A 23,868-nucleotide genomic window follows, 5' to 3' on the forward strand; every position below is an offset into this window, starting at 1 on the left:
GGACAGCTTATTATTGATAAGTTCAAAGAGTTCCCTTGTTGGAGCAAATTTGTCACTGTCATTTTAATTTGTTTATCATCTAATTGTATGATTGTGAGCAAACTATGAAATCTACAATGACTAATAGGAGCAATATATTATGCTGTTCAAAATTCATTTGACCACAAGTAATGATAGTCTAAATTATTATCATTATTTGCACCAGCTACTATAAGTATTTCTAAAAATTCAATTATTTTCATTTCACTGGTCTTGTTTAAATTTCGTAAAACTGCCTCTTCATTCGAATGTTTCACAAAGAGTGACAATGCATTTTCTGAAAAGAAATTTCTAAGACTCATAAATACTTCTTACTGTACCAGTATCCTTCAAACCTGGTCTTTCATGAAATACATTTGCTATCATTCTACGAGTAGTCTTAATCTTATTAGTTAAATATTTCAAATTTATACTTGATTTCACCATATATTTTACTTTGTTATTTTGAAGAACCAGATCTAACTCTTGTTCACCTTCAACACTAGGTTCTCCTAAACCATCACTGTGAACGTTGTTGTCATAAGCAAAGTCTTCTGTTTCACTTGAATTGTACAACTCATCTTCATCAATATGTCATCTTAATGTAATATAATTTCTATATCATGGGTAGAAATGTATTCACTTAATTTCAAAAAAATAAAACATCCATTTCACAAAAACTCAAATAAAACTAGCCTAATACAGAAAGTATTATCAACTACAAACACACTGACCTACTACTGATTTAATATAAGCAGGCATGCCAACTTACCACAACAAAATAATCTCATTTAGAAAAACTGAAACATTACAAGGAAAATATTTTCTGTTTTAAAAAAGTTTTTTTTTTAATAATATAAGATGGGTCACTTGTTGGACCAGGGGGGTTAAAAAGTAATCCATTATCTAATTTCTGTTATGAAAATAAACAGCTGGTAGAAATCTGAACGTGATGTTTTCCCAGAAAAAAATGTTATCTTTAATGACACAAATTAATTTTTTTCAGATTTTTTTACTGATGTCATTTATTAGCACAATATTTTTCTAAACTGTGACCATTTTTTGACCTCCCTTGGTCTATCTAGGGTTAATGTACCTGGAATTCATGTTTTGTGTGGGATCATAAAAAGAGTGTTAGAAACTTTATTTGTTCAATAGAAATATAAAAGGGGATTCATCTCTTCAGATGTTATGAGATTTTGCTATTGCTGAGCTATTGAACAACTCTGTGTTAAGTATTACCTATTCGTTTGTTAGGGAGCAAAATCAGGCATGTACTCATTATGCTCTTTAAGTTAGGGAATATCGCAGTTAAAATTTTCCCAAACGAATTAGATGTTGTTGAAAATTGAATGATCATGTCATTAATGTGGTGGTTTGATGCCTTATGATTTTTTTGTTATGGAGAATAATCAAAGATGTGGTACTTTCTTTAAATGCAAATGTCCTGAATTGCCTGAAGTTTTTTTAGTTAAAAATTAAAAATTCAGTAGATTTTATAAATTGAGACAAAATTTTGTTAGAAAAAAGATGTAATTTACTGGTTAAATGCTGACATGAATAATAGCACATTAGCATACAAGGAGATTTTGAACAGTTCCTCTGATATGTATTAAAATTAAAGTATATTTTATTAACTGTTTTATTACTGATAATAGATGAAACGAATTTTTAGTCCTCCCAGTACTTGGTAACAAGTATTAAAAATGTTTAAATTTTATTTTACAGTAATTGTTTTTAAATTAATTTTATAATATTTTGTGTCTATCAAAATACAGACCTGTAATATTTAACTGTAGGTTTTTTCTTATAGTTTGTAACATTTTTGGAACGCTTAGCGAATGCAATGAGTATGGATGAAATTACAAAAGATATTGGGGATGATCTTCATACAGAATCACTTTTATTAAGAGCTAAACAACTAGCAAGATTAGAAAGTGATAAACTTGTTGATAAGGTATTTAAAAATTTTCATTTTTTTACTCTTTCTTACTTTAAGTATTATATCAGTCATAATTTTTTTTTTCCATAAAGGAAATTATAAAATTGATTCAGTTTTATAAATAATGTTTCTTAAAATATTTTGGTTCATAAAGTGTTTAATGTATTTAAAATTCTGTAAATTACATTAAACGTTGTTTGTTTACAGAGAAGAAAGATTATGTAATTCAAGTGGTAAAATGTTTGTTATTGTACTTTTTTATCTCTACTTTCATTTGCTTTATATATTGGCTATCTCCAAAAGAAATAGAAATGGATGTGAATTGATAAAACTTTGAGCTAAAAAAAAATATTTAGCAAGTCTTATTTTAATATTATATTAATAAAATACCTTATGTGTAAAAATTATACAGGTGAAAAAAAAAGTCAGTTGAAATTAAAAAAATTGTACAAATGTGTTATGTGTATTGTAACAATAAAGTTAAGAAATAATGAATAAAGAATTTACAAAATCAGTTAGTTGTAAGCTGTTGTTTAAATGTTAATTTTTTGCACTTGTAAATAGATCCAACATGCAATAGTGTAACTTAATGTACAGTTCTTAGAAAATATTGATGTCATTTTTAAGTGTTGTCATAAATTTTGGGTAGTCTTTTGTTTTTAATTGCGTTAAAACTCTTTATAGTTGTGCTTTTAAGCATTAATGAGTGTTTCTTTTTTCTAAAATGAGCAAAAAGGGTAAAAATCCACTTTTTGTTTTTTTCTACAGACTTGCAATATTTTATTTTTGATATCATGTTTGCAGCCATGAGAATATTTTGTTGCTACAATTAATTTAAATAGTGAGTTTTTCAGCATTATTAATGTTTGTTTTTGAAGCTCATTAAGAAAGAAATAATGTAAAGGATTTTTTTTTAAACCAAGAATTAGGAACTGCTGTTTTCAATCAGCTTATTTTAAAGTTCGTCATTGAATGTGTAACATTAAAAAAAAGAAAAACATTGTAGACACTGTATAAAATAATACACTACTCTCTTTTCTCTGTATGTGTTTGGTTTTGTTAAAATTATAAAATTTGGGTATATTTAAGCAGTTGAATTTTCCATGTATATTGAAAGAGTACTGAAAAAGGATATTTGATTATAATTTATTTATTTGCCCTTTTGTAGGAAGATAATAAGTATACATGATCCATGATACTATGACTATACAAATAATATACTTTCACAGTTGTAAATCTTTCGCTGCTGCACATGGTGTATCACTCATTGACAACTGCTAACCTGCACTATCAGTTAATATGTAGTATACTTGCAGTTTATAACCTTGACTTAGTGTGAATTGCCATCATGATCCTTGTTCTTCTGTGCGTGATTTACTTATTGTTCTAATTCTCATTTTAGTGAGTGTATTGTTTGTGTGCATGTAAAATCTGTGAATGTGTGTATCTAAAAACTGTGTATGTCTGTTTTGAGTTTGAAAATGGGTGGATAATTTTATGTATTCAAAATGGTGTTGTGTGCTGTTTTGAGTGTAATAACAATAATAATAATAATTATAAAAACTCAAATATAATATTATAAACTTGGTAAGAAGGTTATGTTTCACTCATTCCCAAAAGACAGTGCACAAAGTAAAATCTGGGTAAACAAATGTGGCTGACAAGACAATTTTAATGTTGTCAACAGAACAATTTGAATCATACATTTTAAACCTGATTACTATGGTGAGACTTACAAAGTCAACTTTTAAATTATGAACCGTATAGAAAAAAAATTTAAAAAAGATGCTTCTCCTACTGACCACTTACCTAAAACAGGAACTGACAATAGTGACTGGTTCAAGGAACATACATAGTGAAAGTAGAGAAAAAAACAAGTAAATGAGGTGCTATCAAGTAAAAAAACATTCCTTCATCACCAGAAAATGATGAAAATTCATCAGTGAATGCTGAAGAGGAAGATCTCACCATGACAGGATCTCAGAGAGCCTGAAAGCATTGTAGTAAGTACATCTACAGAAGTTGAAAAATTCAAGTTGTTTAGTGAACTGTATTATAACAAGTTAGAAAGCAAACATTTACTGGAGGAAATATCAAAATTAAAATCAAAAAATTATTTACTGAAGCAGCAAGGTAAATACGTGAAAAAAATATTCAATATTCACTCCAGGCCAAATTCAAAAAATGAGAAAGAGCGTTGAATTCAATCAAACTAAATGCATAAAGTGGTCTTTTAAAGGTATTTCTTAAGCATTTTCTTTACACTCAGCTGAGTCACATGCTTATACCGTTTGAAACTGAAATATCCACTACCGACAGTTTTGAAAATTGAGTGAACAAAGTTACAATCATTCTGGGTGTGCTAAGTGTTATCATAAATATTTTGAAGGACTGCCATTTGTATCCATTTGAAATGTTTTGTGCCTCATAGCTTATGAAATGAAGGTGAAAGAACAATATGAATTCGATGAAAAAACCATACACTTCTACAACTTGCTAAATATGTCCAAGTGATCAAAATTCACGGTTTATTCAAAAATTGGAAGCAGCCTGTTTTTTATAATTATGACTGCAAACTTACGAAAGATATAACTTTTAACATAATAGCTCAGAGACTATTGGATTCAGCTTTGTGGTCATGACTTCTGACTCAGGAGGTGGGAATGTAAATTAGTGTTTTATTTATATATTTTTTAACATTTCAATTATGCTACTGAACTCTTGATGAAAGAAATTGTGATTAGTGATAATGAAAATATAATTGTAACAGATAATGGAAAAATATTGTTTAGAAAATAGCAGACGTAATATAGGCCTAATCGTAACTTGAACATGAGGTGGCATTTTATTTGTTTTCCCATGGGAATTTTCAGTAATAGTCATTCATCATTTTTGTAAGTAATCAACTTCAAATAAATAATCCTACGCTACTAAATGTCATTTGTATGTGTGTGTCCCCCTTAGTTTTGCATTAGAATATACTGATCACTAGTGGAAAATCCTGATGTATACTAGTTATACATGGGTGTATACTTGTAATATTAAATATTGATATACCATATATATATATATATATATATATAATCAAATAAAAACAGGATTTTATTTTTAAAAAAAAATTGTTTATTGAAAAATAAAAGGAAAATTAATTTATTTTTCTACATAGTTTCCTGATTTTGAAATACATTTTTCCCAGCGAGAAGGAACATTTTTTATTGTAGCACTGTAGAATGAAGCTGGTTGCATCAGGAGCCAATTGCACACGGATCCCTCCTTGGCCTCACCATCTTCAAATTGTTGCCCTCTTAGAGCTTCTTTAAGTGGCCCAAACAAATGAAAATCACAGGGTGATAGGACTAGGCTGTAGAGAGGATAATCAAGTTGAGTCCAGTGCATTTCTTTTAGTTTTGAGACTGTTAGAGCTGCAGTATGGGGACCTGGTGTTGTCATGGAGGAGGGTGGCCTCTCGAATCGGTTGGTCTCATCTGCAGCTCTCACCTCGTTCAACAGCTCGCAGAAGTAAGCAGCATTGATTGTGTGTTGCTCAAGCAAAAAATCAATGAGCAAAATGCCATGCCGGTTGAAAAAAACAGTTGAAAGAACCTTACCAGCTGACAGTCGAGTCTTGGCTTTCACTAGGGCTGCCTTCCCTTTCCTCGGCCACTCCATACTGGGTTGTTTCAACTAGGGAGTGTAGTGGTGGACCCACGTTTTGTAGCAGGTGACAATCCAACTCAAAAATGCATCGCCTTCTTTCACAAACCTTGCTGTAAGCCTCTGAGAGATCTCCAAACGTTCCAACTTCTGATCTGCGGTCAAACAGTGAGGGACCTATCTGGCACACACTTTATGGAACTGAAGGTCATTTGTGATGATCGCTTTACAGCTTCCATAAATTGTTCCCACCTCTTCTGCAATTTTGGATACTCTCACCCGTCGATCGTCTTCAAGATTGTCTTGAACCATGCAAATGTTTTCATTTGTAATGCTAGTTTGAGGACGGCGATCATGTTGCTGATTTTCCACTCATTATCGTCCTTATTTGAACTCTTTATGCCAGGAAAACACACAAGTCCTTGACAATGTTTGGTCCCTGAACTGTGCAGTCAATCTCCGGTAAATTTCCATCGCTTGAACTCCTAATAATGTTGTGTATATAGCTTAAGTGCTCTGTAAATAATGTAATCATTAGCACTTGTGTGATTTATCTTAAATAAATTAATTATTTTTTAAATAGTTCTCTTATTTTGTCTGTACCTTTTGCATTTCCAATTTGCTTAAATTAGTGACGGTAAGGGGGAAATTTGCAGAAAATTAATAAAAATAAGTTTAACTGGTTTTTTTGTTCATTTTATGTTATTGAAAATGCAGTAATAAGTTTAGCTGTTTGCTTAGTAATATCAGAGAAGATGTTAAAAAAGAATCTGTTGGATTTAAGATAACGGGAAATATAAACTCAAGTGAAAATCTACATCAAGTAGACACAAGACTTTTTATAAAGTTTGTAAATAAACTTTTGAGAAAATTAGGTGCCTTACAGAAGTAATTAGTTAAAAATTTACTAGTTTAGTTATTAAAATAAATTAAGGCCTCTCCAACTTCGTTAATTTTGAGATCAAATTGGTGGAAAATTTGACCTAAAAAATAAAAATATTAATTAAAAATAATTTCAGTTAAAATAATTATCAAAATGTAGCTTGGCTGAATTAGGATTTTTTTTATACTTTCATCAAACTGATGTTATTCTCAATAGTTCACTATCTTGACATTATATTACTGGCTTCTCATTTAATAAAAAATATAAATTCGCAGTGATAAAAACATTATGATGTTTTTATAGTTAAAAAAAAATTCTGCATACAAGTTACATTTTGATTACTTAGATTAAATACTTCTGCCAATTTTGATATTGTACAGTAACTGCCAGAATTTTATATTTTTAAAAATTACATGCATGTTAATTAAATATTTGTCTCATTTATTACTAATTACGTTAAAATATGACATATTGAATTGCAAGATCTTTCTGTGTTGTATAAGGGACTTCTTTCCTCTATATTGTTTTTAGCTTATCTTTATTTTGAAGGATGTTTTTAATATTTATTATATTTGAATTATATTAAATTTTATACATAGTTCTTCAGTCAGTTACCACTTGATTTTTTCTGAATCTAATTATGTAATGTATTTCTATATAATTCTTCTAAATCTTGTATTATAATTTAATATAGTGTCTATACCTTGGTTGTTGTTTTTATTTTCTTTCTCTTGCTTGCATAAATCTTATATCAGAGGTGTTGTGTGTGTTATGGGACATTCCCTCGACTTCGAAGGGAACGCTTGTTGTGACATCCCAATGAGAGAAGTAAGATTCATATTCCTCTTCTTTGTACTTTGCTTTATTATTTTAATACTTTTTTTGGCTTTTTTTTGCTTTAAAAGTAGTTTTTTGTAGTGTTTTATTTTTACTATTAAAAAAAATAATTTCAAGTACTTAATTCATTTTTTTCATTTTACAAGAAATCTTTCAAGAATTTAAAGAGTTATGAATTCTCTTAAGTTAAAATACCAGCCAAATAATTTTAGTAAAAACCATATTTTTTTGTTTTTATAACTCAAACTGCTTATTTTATCAAAACATGATTAGAGAGAATTAGAAACATTTTTTTATGTGTTGCTACATATGAAAATTGACAGTAAATGTAATGTTCTGCTGCAAAAAATTATCATTTTTTTTTATTCTTCCTCCCCTGTTAAAGAACTTCCATGCTAAAATTTCATTTTACCATTTACTGTTGTAAAGATCAGAATGTCTTCATTAGCAGTCAGCTTACAGGGAATTATCCAATTAATTTTATAAATTTTTATTAAGTTTAGTTTATAATTATTATTATTTATTTAAAATTAATTTTAAAAACTTCATTTATAACAAAATTTTTAGACAAAAAACAAGTTTTTTATAAATTTATATATGATTCAATTTATTATTCAGAAGGTAAATAAAATAGTTCAATAAATTTTTGTTGATTGGAAACACCCTTAATCCAGATCTGGTAACTTTGAATGATTGAACTATACTAAAAATTTTGTGCCAGAAATAATGAATGGTTTACTTGTTTATGTTGGTTTGAAAGTGGGTTAAAACCTTTGTTGTTGGTTGACATGTAAATGTTCTGCTTTAATAAAGTTTTACATATTTTCTGTTATTCTCCGCATGTTGACATTTATTCCAACTGCATAAATGCTTCATTCTCTTTACACTATTATTTTTGCTGCAAAAGTGTACAAAGATTTACCAGTGATAAAGATTATTTCTCTATTAACAAAACCAAGTCAAGTTGAAACTAAATAAAATTTAGTGGAAAAAAGGTTTTTTAAAAAGTATTCTTGTATTCTGTAAATTGATAAATAAATTATATACTTCTTTATTTTATACATTTAATATAATTTTACTTGAAAAAAAAAAATTGTTCAATGTTATTTGTAAATAAATTGCTCTAATTGTTGTACATGCATATTCAAAAAAAATATTTTTTGGATAATCGTAGCATGTGGTATTCATGAAACAAGCATCACAACACCCAACACTTTCTGAAAAAGTATTCAAGTTGAGTGGGTTAATGATTTTATCTTTTCAACTTTGATTTTTTAAATAATTTTTTTTTTAGATGTAAAGGAACTTTACTTTTAGATGTTACAGGGCCGTAACACAATCAATTTTCATACAATTCTTAATTAATGCTGTCTATAAAATTCACTTGTATTTATTGAGTTGACAGAAATTTATCTTGTTCATATCTGTGGTAGATAAACAAAATATACACGTGAAATCTGTTGAACTGGTAAGATATGAAACAGGTACTCACTATAACAATTTGTAACTTTACCAGATTTCATCACAGTGACTTAATATATAAAAAAAAACATTCTTTATAGATTTATAAATATCTCTCTGGTCATGTTTTGATACATGGTTTTTGAATACCTTAAAAAAAAGGCTGCTTTATAGCTTAATTAGAGTAAGTTGTAAAATTCTTAACTCATTGAATTCTTAAAGCTAAAAGTTTTTTAAGACTGCAGAAAGAATAATTTGATGTTATTTTGTTTATGAAAACATATTTTATTTTATTAACTGATTTCATTTTTAATTTTCAATTTAACCCTTTCATTGTTTGGTTGATTCTAACAAGACTCCTAAACTGTTGATCTGATTTCTTAAGGTTTAAACATTTTTAGTACGTTCTCATGGAACTTACAGAAAATCAGATATTATTTAACTGTAAATCAAATTTTGTTGATTATGCTTGCTTTTGTGAAATGTTGGATTTATATTTGTGGTGGTTGTTAAAATTTAGATGTTGATCCTCAAATTTCATTACCTACAAATGTATTAACATCTATTTTTTCTTGTCATTTAACTGATCCATTCTCTTTCTGAATCTTTTAATAACGGTAAATATTTTCATTCAAAAAATTTCATCTGATGTAGATGAATGAGTATTGCTGAAATCAGTATTACATTAGGAAAAAAAAGTAAATAGAAGATGATCCAATTTATGGTTTACAACTTTTAGTGTTAGATGAAATTACTTCTTAATAAATAGGAAAAATTATCAGTAGAAACTATACTACAAAAATAAAAAAAAAAAAAGCATAATATTTTTAGCTGATAGAGATAGAGTAATCTCTGTATTTTACTTCAATATAAATAATGCAGAAACAATGTAGAAACCTTAGGTAGATTTGTTAAGAAACTGAGTCTTGAGTTTGTTTAAGTCTTTGAGTTTTAAGTTTCCTTATATAGAGTTTAAAGTATATTACAAGTTTATGGCAGTCTGTTACATTTTATGCAAATAGGTATTTTTTTCAACGAGAGGCTTAACGAGTTATTCTATGGTTTTCAGATTTAGCTTGCCTTTATGTAATTATTTTTTAACGTTTAGATAATAATTTATCCAGACTGAAATTTAATTGTAGTTTTATAGTACTTAATGTGCATATATGTATGCAGGTGTCAGTACATGATTGCTCTTACAATTTAATTAAAACTATTTGTAATTTTGTTTGTGTTGTGAATATAATAATATTTTACTGTTAGTATTTCTTATTAATAAACTGTAATTTGTTAAAGAAATTTAACTAGAGTACTATTATTGTTAACATTTATTATTTTTAATTAGCTAACATTTTTATGCAATCTGTTGAAAAAATATTACCCTTTATATTTGTCTCTTACTGAATTCTGGCTTGATACTTACTAGTGAACTTATCAGATGCAATTTAGGAATCAGAAAATCCTGGTGCCATAAGAGAATATATTGAGGTATTCCTTAGGTAAACATTTATTGTAAATTAATACATGCACACATTACTTTTTTAATTTTGTTTTTTTATCATCACTCTTTACATATCTGTACTATACAAAATAGCCAAATTATACCACAGATGAATCCCTGTAATAACATTTCAAAACTGGTGGGATGTTGAGTTGGACCAACTTTACTTATAAAGACACTGAATAATATCCACCTTTGTTTCTTTGGAGTGTTTTTAGAGATGTGGATTAAACCATTTATAAAGATGTAATATATATATATATATTTATATGAGAGTGCATCATTAATTAAAAGTTCTACAAATTTAATGCAAAAGTGTGAATAATTTGTTAAAATTTTACCTTTTACGTTGATTGGTACAAGCATATATAATAGTTCATATACTGGATGGTGCAAATATAAGTTCTTATCTAACTTTATAAACTTAAATTTTTATTATACAGTGTCTATTTTTTATTTAGAACAATTATCCAGATAATATATTTCATGAGGAGCTGGCAATACTGAGTAGACATATCAGCCAATTTAATTTTTTATGAAACTCCCACTTAAGAAAAATGATACTTAATTTCAAAAGTCAGGGTCACTACCCTACTGAGATTTAATACAGTCTTACTGTCTTTAAAAACTGCCTGCTAGCTGCTACTTTTGGATCCAGTGCAGTTACCCAAAAATTGCCATTGCATTCATCCAAGTAAGAAGGATTGAATGAATGATAAGGGAATAGAAATGGGATAATTAACTCCTAGTAACTTTCTCTGATTAGGGAATTTTACCATCCAGAATTTATCCACATTTAGAATTTTCTGTTTGCTTTTGTATATTGTTCAGATATAAATAAATATTTTAATTCATTGACTGTACATAATAAATAGTTATTGTAATTATTTGAGATATCAATTTAAGATGATTTAATTTTTTTCAGTACATATTTTCCTACCCAAGAAATTGATTCTTTTTTCTTAATTAAAATGTCATTGTTCCAAAGATTTTTGTGAACTTTATAATTAAAGAATTGTAATACATGATTATTGAAAAAATAATAATGTGGTACATTAGGTAATTGCAAAAAATGAAATTTGGAGGTATATTTTGTACATACAATATGCATTAGTGCACACTAATAAGTAAATAGCATTTCTCTGTATATAAATTAATAAGGCTTACATCCTTATAGAATGAAAATACAATTGCAAGTCACTGATCTTTCTTGGGTAGTTGTTTGAAATGATGACCTCTTTGAATTAGTATTTGCAATATTAATTTTGTAGTGCATTCTAGTATTTGGTTAACAAGTAATACTTTTGTGTTATGTGTTGCTCTAATGAATTTTACACCTTTTACCAGGCAATAATTAATAAGCTTCCTTCAGTTCCTTCAGTTAATATACTTAGTATTTGCAAAACAGAAGCAAAGAGAACAAGGACAAATCTTTTTTTTATTCTCTAACATATTACTTGAGTGTACATAGAAATTAATTTTTCAATCCCATTTATGGTACAGATTAATGTGTCCAAATAATGTGCTGGTTTTACATAAGTAAAAAATATGTCCACTTTTAAATATTAATTAATAAAGATAAGAAAGATAATTCAACATTGAATTTAAAAGATAAATTTAGAGTTGATTACTGTTTTATCAGTAATCAAGATGATTTAAAAGAAAACTAATTCTTTAGTATCGTAAATAACAAAAGGTTATTATCTACTTTACTGTTTTGAAACAGGCATGACTTCAAGCAGCATTTAATATTCCATTTTTACTTTTTTTTTTTTCTTTTAGTGAACTTAAAATATAATACAGATTCATGAATTTAACTTGTATGTGTTAGTATTTTAAATTTTACTTCCCTGTATGTTATCAGCAGAATGATGTAATCTATTTGACCTAATATAATAGTATGAAGAAAAAGAAAATTCTATGTAGAACAGCGCTATATATAAATTTGATAATGTAAATTCACAATTAACCACTTCGTAAAAATGATCGATCAGATTTTACCAGTGAAAATCTTAATGTAATTTCCACTTGATTTCATTAGGCTTGTTTAATGATCTTTTGCTTAAGAGTATTCTTTTTCTCTTCTATTTTGAGGTTCTGTTTCATTTAGCCATTCTGTGGTCAATCAGCATTCAGCTACGCGTTTATTGTTTTCAGCAACATTAGAAGTAATATAACTTTAATTTCACTTATTTTTATAGCATTATAACCAAAATCATATTTTTATATGATGTAATTAATTTAACTTGTTGTTTCTTATTTTGCATGTCTGAATATCTGAGAATGTTTAACACTAATAAAATTTGATCAGTGCACTCTGTCATAACATCACAAAACAAGACAGCAACGAGTAGAAGGCATGTTGTAGTAAAAAGGCATGTTGCCAGTCTGCAAGTTATGTCCAAGAATCAATGGATAAAAAATCATGGAAGTGTAGTTAAGTTTCAAGATCATATCCAAGCAAGTCCCCTCCTCTGTACTTAATAGTAGTTCAAGAGTTTAGGATATTTTTTTTTGTATCAGATCTTCACTTCATCTAGTATTCTATGAGATTTATTTATAATAGTGTTAAAGAAATAATAAATTTCACTTTTAGCAAAAGCAAATGTAGATATTTCTTTTTTTCTGCGTTTTTAATTTTGTTTTTTGTAAATGACGTTTTGCTTCCTTTAGTTGTTTTATTTTACATTTAATTTGCTGTATTTATCTTTTACTTTTTTTTATCAAGATGTAGTTAAAAATTCAATACCTAGGCAAAAATTTATTATTTTATAATAAATTGATAACCATGCTATTTTTATTAAACAAACAGATTAATTGTCGCAAAGCCATAGACTGAGTTCCTGTTTTACAGTGATTCTTGAGTACCTGAGATAATGATAACTATTCAGGCTCATATTCTGTATGTTTGAAAAAAATGATTAAAACCGGAATAGGTTTCGGATCAAGGTGAGATATAATTCAAAACATAAACAAATAACCATAAAATAAATACTGAATACATTAAAAGTCTTAAACCATAATTTATCAAAACTGGACAAAAGATTGAGACCTTGACAATAGAGACAGACAAACACATTCATAGAACAGTGATTGTGCTTTAAGAATGACAGTAACAATTACACTGGTCAACATGATTTTTGACTCATGAGTATCAATAGGTGTACTTAATGTAGTTTTTTATGCTGTTTTCAAATATGTATTCGGAATTTCTCCATCACCCATAGTTTTTTATTAATTTTTTTAAATATTTTAAAACATTTTTTCATTAATTTATCCGTTGCCAAGTAAAAGCTCATAGAGCATTGTAAATATGATGGATCCAATTGAGGTAACTCAAAGGGTAGCATTGCTATTGTTGTACAGGTTCAGATGTGTATAGACATGTACAAAGACTATTTAGTGTACCATACATTCATCAAAACGATGCCAGTTGTGAGATAGTAGTGAACCAGTAAACACGTCATTGTGAATGCTTTGTGTCTGAGTTATTGTGTATTGCATATTTACAACTTTATTTCTTTTAATTACGCATTAGTTACAAAACGCCTAAAGTCTGTTTAAATCATCCTATATATGTGGTGAAGTGATGCTAAAGTGTCAAAGGCAAAACCTTATTCCATTAGTGAAAAGTGTTATGAACTTCATTTTGAGTGTAGAGTCGGGGACCAAACAAGGGCCTGGGTCCCACATATCTGTTGTTTTTCATGTTCTGGGCTTCTCACTGCATGTACAAATGGCACACACCACATGCCATTTGCTATCCCTTTGATTTGGAGGGAACCGAAAGATCACTCTTCTGACTGTTATTTATGCTTAACAAACATTAAAGGCATTACATTAAAATCAAAACATACAGTGCTATACCCTAACTTGCAATCTGCAATGAGATCAGTTCCACACTGTAAAAAATTGCCCTTACCAAAGCCTCCAGAACATGTGGCATTAGAGGAAGAGAGCTTAGAGTCTGATGGAAGTAAGGAAGAAAAAGAAACAGATTCTGGTGATACAACTTTTGAACAAAGTGGTTCATCTGAGCCTCATTTACTGACTCAAGAAAATCTGAACGATCTCATACAAGATTTAAAGTTACCCAAAAAACAGTCTGAAATGCTTGCTTCCCAGCTAAAAGGATGGAATATTCTTCAAAAGAATACAAAGATATGTACGTATTGTAATTGTCATTCTGAATTTAAAGAGTATTTTTCTGAAGAAAATGGCTTAGTGTTTTGTAATGACATTTCTTCTCTTATGGAAACACTTTGTAATGAACATAACCCAACAGAACAGTGCTTGTTCATTGATTCCTCTAAAGTTAGTTTAAAAGCTTCTGCATAATGGCAATAAATTCCCATCTGTATCTGTGGCTCACTCGGCTAATATGAAAGAAACATATGGAAACTTTCAATTTATATTGGAAAAGCTTCAATATGCAGTGTATAAATGGAATATCATGGTGATTTTAATGTAATTGCACTTATTCTTGGTCTGCAGCTTGATTACACAAAGTACTGTTGTTTTCTGTGTGAATAGAATAGTAGGGACAGAAACAACCATTTCATTAGAAAAGAATGGTCTAAATGAATGCTAATCACTCATTCCTGAACAGAAAAATGTGAAATATGACCCAATGTGTAATCCTAAAATTGTGTTTCTGCCTCAGTTATATATCAAATAAGGATTAAAAACGAATCTTGTCAAGGCCATGGAAAATACACTTGGTTTCATGTACTTAAAGAGTTTCCTAAAATTAGTGATGCAAAAATTTATAGAAGGAATATTTGTGGGTCCACAAATACGATTACTAATGCATGATGAAAAGTTTGAGGAACTATTGAATCCACTGAAGAAGCAGCTTGAAAAGCATTCAAAAATGTTACTCAGAGTCGATGAGCACAGGGAACACTTTTATCAGGGATTTCAGCTATGGAAAATAGCTGAACCAAGGCAAATGGAATCCTGATATGCTGACAGATTATATATGGTTGGACCATCATAGGGATGCTCCACAAGCGAAGTATAGCAGAAAATCATAATTTCTTACTTTGTACGTGAGTCACGTGTCTAAATGGAGAAAGTATTGAAATATTTGGAATTATAAAGTTTTCTCAGAAACTTTGCTTGATGGGGAAAAATTGATATCATATTTGAATTCAGGTGAAAAAAATATTATCAGAATCACATATTTTTCTTACCAAGACAAAAAAAAATTCTTTTTTGTTCCCCTGTGTTATCAGCAGTTAAGACATAAGCCAAGATGTTGATTTCATTAAAATTTTAGAATAATTCTTTGATACAGATATTATAATTATCTTACTGTGTTTGTCATTTAATTTGTACTTATTGTTATAATCTTCAAATCATACTTAAGAGCTGTTATTTTCCCCTGTTTGGCTCATTTCTTAAAATTTGCTTACTGCTTTGTCACTTCATCACTTTTTGTGGAGGAAGTTTATATCCGAGTTTTTGGTACTTAATTATTATAATTGATTTTAATGTTTTTGACTATTAGTTAATGTAATGTGGTGAAATTTATTCAAGATGAATTACTTTTTATAAATTTGAGGTTCATGGATCTTTATACCATAGACAGCTATGGTATAACTTAGATTTATTTGTAATTTTTATTTAGTCTCATTTTATTTTATTAGATGCTTGTGCTTTAGTTTATTTTTCATGTTATAATTTCTATATGTTATATTCTTTATTTTCAAGTTTATTTCATTACTAAATTTTACTTGCATAGTTAATATTCTCTTCTTTTATTATAATGGGTTAAATAAGTAATCTTTTGTAAATTTATAGTCTACTGTGGTTTACAATCTTCAAAGACGTGTTAGAAATCTAAGAGACCAATTACAGAGAAGAGATCTTCATTTAGATTTACTAAGAAGAAAAGTTACATTACATGAGGATAGTACTCGTATGCGATCACTTTTAGAAGCTGAACGTGATGATGCAAACCTTAGGTAATTTTAATTATTTATTGATAATAACAAGTTCTTTGGTTTCTTTTTTATAAAACAAGATAATATTCTAAAACATAATAATCTTAACAAAATAACTTAAATTCTTTTATACTGTCTTTATTTTATTATTGCAAGATTTTTGCAGTTAAAAAAAAGAAGAAAAATCCTTACAATAAGCATAAATAAATAAATAAAGAATAGTATTTAAATTAAATAAACAATTAAATTGATCGCTACATAATTTAAAAAATATTGAAAAAATTTTCACCTGATCTGAGTAGTGTAAACTTTCTTTTAAAAGATTCAAAAAGTTGTAGAAAATAACAGCCTGGGTGTTGGGTACCACCTTGGACTATAGTGATTTGGACAATAGCATGTTTTTGCCACTCCTTGTTGGGGATAGCCAGCTACAATGTCTAGGGATGTCTGGTTACTCCTTATTTATTGACAACATTTATTGACAACTCCAGCACTTTAAAAATCAAATATCCTATTACAGAGGCCTAGTAGTCAAGAAATGTTTGCCCCATTACACCTCACATAGTTCTGCTTCCTGAGAAGATAGTGGGCTCTGCTTGCTGGGAATTGAAAACCAGCATAGATTTTTTTTAATTTCATGATTTAATAATCTGTACTACAGTCAGAGTTGATCTGTCTTGAGTTGAGTTGAGTAGTCAGTGGAATAAGAATTATCAGATCCTACTGAATTGAGGGTATAGCATGCAGAAAGGATATAACAAAGGATCGTCTTGTTTATTGTTATTGTAGCAAATGTTAATGTGTGGCTTCATTTGCTTAATTTGACAGTAATTTTTTTTTTAATGAGTTTGATTAACTTGGTTTATCTTTCTCCATTATATTTAAAAACAAAAATTTTTTAGACATAGGTTGGCTTAGAATATTGATGCACCACAAAACAGCTGGTGTATAATGATTCTAACCTCAACTCCATTGGTGGATATAAGATTCCCTTGTGTTTTGATGTACTGCTTTTTGAAATGTTCAAGAAATAGTGAAATCATTGTGTTTGAGGAAGGTACGGTAAGTTAAATTCATTTTTTGGTAATTTTTAGGAATTTGACAACAAATAAAATAAAATAAAAATTTGATTTAATTAATGTAAAATAACAATAATTAACATTATTGAATTTAGTTTAAAAATTACTTTTGTTATTAATAAGCTGTATGTAATTCGTGTATTTAGCTTAAATTAGATGAGGTTAGTGAGTGAAGCAAGCATAGGTTATGTTTTGTTAGTTTTTTGTTGATATTTGTTCATTAGATGTATGTATTCATTTTATACATAAAATGTATGTTGGATTGTTTTTAACCACCTCTAAAAGGGGGAAACTGGAATTAGAGTATATTTGATAATTTTCATTGATGTTGTGGTCTGATTGTCACCAAAACTCGAATTCAGTTGTGAAATTTTGTTTGGAAAGTAAATATTGGGGTAAGTAAATATTGAAATCTTGTAATAGGCAAAATAGGAAGGTGCACTCTAATTTTCATGGTTTCAGGAATTCCCTTTTATATTTTCACTCAAGTGAGATAAATTAGTTATAGGGGTTTTGCATTTTCAATTAATATTCTATAAGTGCTGGGAACATTCAATTGATATTTTTCTACTAATTGTTGAGGTACTAATTCTATGTGCATATAAAGAATAAGCCAACTAAATCGCTCATTACAATTTTTTAGCTTCAGCCATTTGTTGAATAGCTTGATTGTAAGAGTTAAGTGAAGTTATTTAGGAAAGGAAAGAAAAATTAGTTTGGTTAACCATTTCCAAAGGATTATAAAAGAGATTTAAATTAAGCATAACATTTGTTTATCCAAAAAACAAATAATTCAGCTAGTTGTAAGTGTAACATATTGTTAATTTACACTTATAAAATTTTGAATGTAAAATGGTGCATGCTTATATTGTTCTGATGGATCGGTTTGAAAATTCCAAGTTTTCAAAATGAATGGTTATTTATTTTCTATGTAATATAACTTAATTAAAAGTATTTTACAGATGACAGCCTTGGAAAGAGGAAAGAAAATAGATGAATTGCAGAAGAGGTTACTTGATTCAGAAATGTTACGGAATCGTTGTACTCGTAAAGTGACGCTTCTTAAGGACCAGGTGAGTTAAAGTTTTATTATTTTTCTTCTCTTGTCCTCAACACATTGAATAAAGTTAAAATTAATATTAACTTTTTGCAGGTCATTGCTAAATCATTAGGAAAGTAGTTCCTTAGAAATGCTTACTTCAATTGACGGTTGAAGTTTTTTGATAAAATTATTTGGTGTACTCTATCAAACACTTATTTTTGTACGGCTGTATTATAACATTTGAATTTTGCAGCTGAATCTGTATCATAGTGAGGGTCATTACAAAACAGATTTTCATTACAATATAGATGATTAACCGATCAGAAGCCTACTCTTTTCAATCAGTGACCTATCAGAAGCGGTTATTATTTAATATATCATCTGTTTTTTTACTTTGTTTTTAATCCAGTTTAGTAGTTAGCAAGCAGAGGCTAATTTGAAATTACATCAGTAGGTAACTATGTTTCTGTATTATACTGTTTGTAATTTTTTTAGTATTAAAAAAGTCTTTAACACTAATCGATATTAAAGGAAAGGCAGAAATTATGACTAATAACCTATTGCCACAGAAATGTATATTTAATGTATTTTTTGAAAAATTAAAAATAAAATTCTGTTAACAATGTATCCATCATTGATTTAAAACAACAATCCTACCTATTCTACCAGCCTGTTATACTATTCTACTACTCTACTACTGTACTATTATGTGTACTTATATATCAATATAAATTTTGATGTGGTATGAAATATTTTTATTTTTTTTAAAAATTACACTGATAGACAAAAAAAAAATTAATGTTTCTCTATGTATGATACCATTTCTTGAATACATTATGATCTGTAAATACAATTTTTCTATCACCCTTAGTTTTAAATAAATTATGCTTAAAAAAAAATTAAGGAAAAATGTAGTTAAAATCTGTAAAATTTATAATTTTGCATGGCCATACCTGTTTAAGAATGATTTTGCTGATGCTATTAAATAATTTTTCGAGTAAATAGCCTCAGGCACTTCCCGAATTAATGTCCAACAGTAATCGGCTAGCATGTTAATATTCCATTTCCTCTTATAACGGCTTTCCATCACTGAATTGTCTTGGTGGAAACGTTTACTGTGTTCGTTACTTATGTCTCCGAGGTTGTCCAGGAAAAAATCCAGATGCAAGTGGAGGAAATGTATTTTCAAAGACATTTTATAGCTCTGTATGAAGTAAGAAGTTGATTAACAATATCGTGGTAATTGTTAGATTTATGTTTGCCAAGAAAATTTTTGCAAACATCTTAAAATGAAGCCCAAGTTGCACTCTACATTATTTAACATTGATTTAAATACATCACTTTGACCAACTCTCTTATTTGAGGACCAAAAAATATTCCTTCTTTAATTTTTCCTTTACTTACGTTTGGAAATTACTGCCTGAAGTACAAAAATCCGGGACTATCCTTCTTCATTGCTTTTACAGAATTTTTCATTAGTCCTAGCTTGATATGGAGAGGGGGTAAAAATATTTTTTTGGGTTCTACTAAGGACTCATGAATAATATTTTTCCCATTTGGAGTTAATTTGTCTAATTTTTTCCACTCTTTGGTAACATAATGTTTATCCCTAGCTCGGCTGTCCCATTTGCAACGAAAACAAATGTACGTAGTGTAGCCTAACTGCATGCATAACAAAATAGCTATAACTTTCAAATCACCATATATGTTCCAGCTATGTTTTTTATAATTTATTTTTTCAAGAATGTCTTTCATCACATCATATTATGTCTCTTCCAAATTAATACCATAAGCGATTGATATCGAAGGATATTTGTTACCATTGTGTAGTAGAACCACTTTTAAACTATACTTGGATAAATCCATGAAAGGATGCCAGTCCTAAGGTTTATGAACTTGTCCTAAATACAACATAACCTCATCAATATTTGTGCAATAAACTATATTATTTTCATCAATTAAGTACTGAGAAAGTTCTTTTTGTCTGTTTTGAAAGCTCAAAATTTTTGTATTTTTTTGAAGTAAATTCCAACTTTGCAGTCTTTATCATAACAGTTCAGGTGATTTTTTGATAAATTTAAATCCCTAACAAAGTCATTTAATTCACCTTGTGATATAAGATGTGGCTTATTGGAAGATAATTCAAAATCAAAATCATTGTTGTCTTCTTCAGTACTACCTGATTCTTCATCGCTGCTTTTGAAACATACATTCACAAGTGGCTCAGGAACTGGAATAATTTCACTGTGAGGTACAGGCCTGATTGCAAATTGCAACCAAGAATTTTTAAAATATGTTTAATATTTTAGAAATTCCAGATCCACATGTTAAAAGCAACAATCGGTTACATGATCCTTTGGTTCACGCCAAACCATAGGTATACCAAATGGTAAAGCCTTCCATGAACCTTTTAGCCATCCTCTTAAATATACAGAACAATTAGTGTGTATTATATGAGGAGCCCATGTCTTATCCTGATCATCAATTTTACACTGTAAGTACAAATGATATGCTCTTTTAATTAAATGTGTAATGTTTTTTCTATTTGATTTTATGGTAAACTCACCACATACATAACAAAAGACATCCACATCATTTACATTTACATAATTTCAAGGCATTATGACACTGCACTATTAACAAATTTAAGACAGCAGCAATAAGACTGAACAAAATTAATTCATTCCTAAATCCAGTGCTTAATACAAACAACACAGTTGTGTTTTCAGCTACATGTTTTGACCTGCACAGACATGATTAATCTTGTCCATGAAGGTTCATTCTTCAGTATTACATATGATGTCATAATATATGACCATCATATGATTTAATTCTTTGTCTAGTATTGTTTATTTATAGTTTACAAATTGTGTTAACAATGTTAAACAATAAAAAATGAGATAACAAAATACAATATAGAAGCATAAAATGCTGAGTTCATATAATGCTAAGTTCATATTCATTTTTAGCATCGAAAACAGATTAAAATCATATATCACTTTTTTTGGGAAAGAAAAATTATGTTTATCAGTGCTATTATTTTAAAAAAAAATATATTTTTTTTCTTTCACTTCTCGAATAAAACATTATTTGACCTACTTAATACACTTGCTATCTCATACTTGATTGCTTAGTTAAACTGTACTGCAGCTCAAAAAAACAACTTTTCACATAATTTAATTGGAAATGAATGGGTCATCTCATTACATTTGACTTTGTGGCAAGTAACTTTTATTTTTTATTACTTATTTAAATTTTTTCCAGCCACCATCTCTGGTTCTCAGGTTGCTACATACTATGACAATAAAAAATGTAATAATCTGTTTTAGTAAATACCTCTCGGTGCTGGAACTATGCAGAAAAAACTAATTATCAAATTTTTTGTGATTTTTTTTTTGTAGTTTGGTATATTTACTTGTCAAATATGTTTTGTAATATTGTACTAGGTAATTTTGTAATTCTATTTAATCCATATTTGTAGCTTAACATTTGAACAAAATTAGTTAACATTGTTAAGTTAGCATTATTAATTTTTAACAGGTTAGAACAACCAGTGAAACAGCTGAACAAGAAAGATCAATGTGTGAAAATTCAATTCAGCTGCTTAGAGATGATTTAACTAATACTAAAGCAAGTTTAGCTGATTGCCATCGTAGAGAAAACCAGGTATTCCTTTAGTTAGTAAATAATTTATGTGTAGAGTTACTGGGATTGATGATTTTAAAAGTAAAATAAAAAATACAGAATATGATGTAACAAGTATTTTTTAATATGTAATTACACCAAATGTAAATGGCATTTATTAGCATAACTCCATTTTTTAAATAACATATCAGACAAATGTTCTCTACTATATTCAATACACTGTTGTATGATATGTAGATCCCCCCCACCTTAGAAAATAGTCACATAGTCATAGGTCTGGAAAATGTGTTACGTTTATACAAATTTGGATATTAGATCGTGGATACCACTCTTCTGTAGTGGTTGGGTTTCAATTAACCACACATTTCAGGAATGGTTCATCTGAGACTTCACTTCATTTCATATATTATATATGTATATAGTATATGTAAGTATAGTATTATTATGTGTATAGTATATATATATATATAGATATACATTATGTATTACATATTTATTATATACTATATATATATTATGCTTTATATTATTTAATATATTCATACATATCATCCTTGCACATTCTCTGAAATAATACCTTATGGTGGTTCCGGAGGCTAAACAAAAAACGAAAGGTCTAGAGAACGTGCAAGCCGTACAGCATCTCCTTTAGAAACCATGCAGCCTGAAAACATTTCTTGAACGAACAGTATGGTGCTCTGATAGTCTAGACTGTTGCTCCATCCTGATGGAACCACACCATATTCAAATCGTTCCTACAATGAACCAGTTCAGGAGCAAGAAAGTCTTGTAACATATTGTTATGTACTGGTCAGAATTGGCTGTCACAAAGTGCCCTTCTCTTCAAAGAAATAAGGACCTATGATTCCAAAACTTGCCAGACAGTTACTAGGATTATATCTAGAACTGGTAGAAAACCTTGGGTTTCAGACGATATATTGCAGCTGATGGATGAACGTAGAAAATCTAAGAATGCTAGTGATGAAGAAAGTAAAAGGAACTATCGGCAATTAAGAAATGCTATAAACAGGAAGTGCAAACTGGCGAAAGAAGAGTGGATTAAAGAAAAGTGTTCAGAAGTGGAAAGAGAAATGAACATTGGTAAAATAGACGGAGCATACAGGAAAGTTAAGGAAAAGTTTTGGGGTACATAAATTAAAATCTAATAATGTGTTAAACAAAGATGGTACACCAATATATAATACGAAAGGTAAAGTTGATAGATGGGTGGAATATATTGAAGAGTTCTACGGCGGAAATGAATTAGAAAATGGTGTTATAGAGGAAGAAGAGGAATTTGAGGAGGATGAAATGGGAGAAACAATACTGAGATCTGAATTTAAGAGAGCATTAAAAGATTTAAATGGCAGAAAGACTCCTGGAATAGACGGAATACCTGTAGAATTACTGCGCAGTGCAGGTGAGGAAGCGATTGATAGATTATACAAACTGGTGTGTAATATTTATGAAAAAGGGGAATTTCCGTCAGACTTCAAAAAAAGTGTTATAGTAATGATACCAAAGAAAGCAGGGGCAGATAAATGTGAAGAATACAGAACAATTAGTTTAACTAGTCATGCATCAAAAATCTTAACTAGAATTCTATACAGAAGAATCGAGAAGAGAGTGGAGGAAGTGTTAGAAGACCAATTTGGTTTCAGGAAAAGTATAGGGACAAGGGAAGCAATTTTAGGCCTCAGATTAATAGTAGAAGGAAGATTAAAGAAAAACAAACTGACATACTTGGCGTTTATAGACCTAGAAAAGGCATTAGATAACGTAGACTGGAATAAAATGTTCAGCATTTTAAAAAAAATTAGGGTTCAAATACAGAGATAGAAGAACAATTGCTAACATG

General features: G+C 28.9%; 1 protein-coding gene across 1 annotated transcript; it reads left to right on the forward strand.

The window, feature by feature from the left end:
- The first annotated feature begins 1,845 nt into the window (after positions 1-1,845).
- LOC142321277 (uncharacterized) lies at positions 1,846-22,043 on the forward strand. Its single transcript, XM_075359273.1, has 3 exons — positions 1,846-1,975; positions 18,286-18,396; positions 21,906-22,043. The coding sequence occupies exons 1-3, from the start codon at positions 1,865-1,867 to the stop codon at positions 22,041-22,043; spliced, it is 360 nt and encodes a 119-aa protein (XP_075215388.1). The 5' UTR covers positions 1,846-1,864.
- The last annotated feature ends 1,825 nt before the right edge of the window (positions 22,044-23,868 follow it).

Source organism: Lycorma delicatula, chromosome 3, assembly GCF_047948215.1.
Source record: "Lycorma delicatula isolate Av1 chromosome 3, ASM4794821v1, whole genome shotgun sequence".
NCBI lineage: Eukaryota > Metazoa > Arthropoda > Insecta > Hemiptera > Fulgoridae > Lycorma > Lycorma delicatula.

Bases quoted from the DNA above. Each gene is read 5' to 3' on its own strand.
- LOC142321277 (XM_075359273.1), top strand. From the start codon at position 1,865: ATGAGTATGGATGAAATTACAAAAGATATTGGGGATGATCTTCATACA. The intron at 1,976-18,285 runs GTATTTAAAAAT...AGTATTTTACAG, and splicing joins GTGATAAACTTGTTGATAAG to ATGACAGCCTTGGAAAGAGG. The intron at 18,397-21,905 runs GTGAGTTAAAGT...AATTTTTAACAG, and splicing joins TGACGCTTCTTAAGGACCAG to GTTAGAACAACCAGTGAAAC.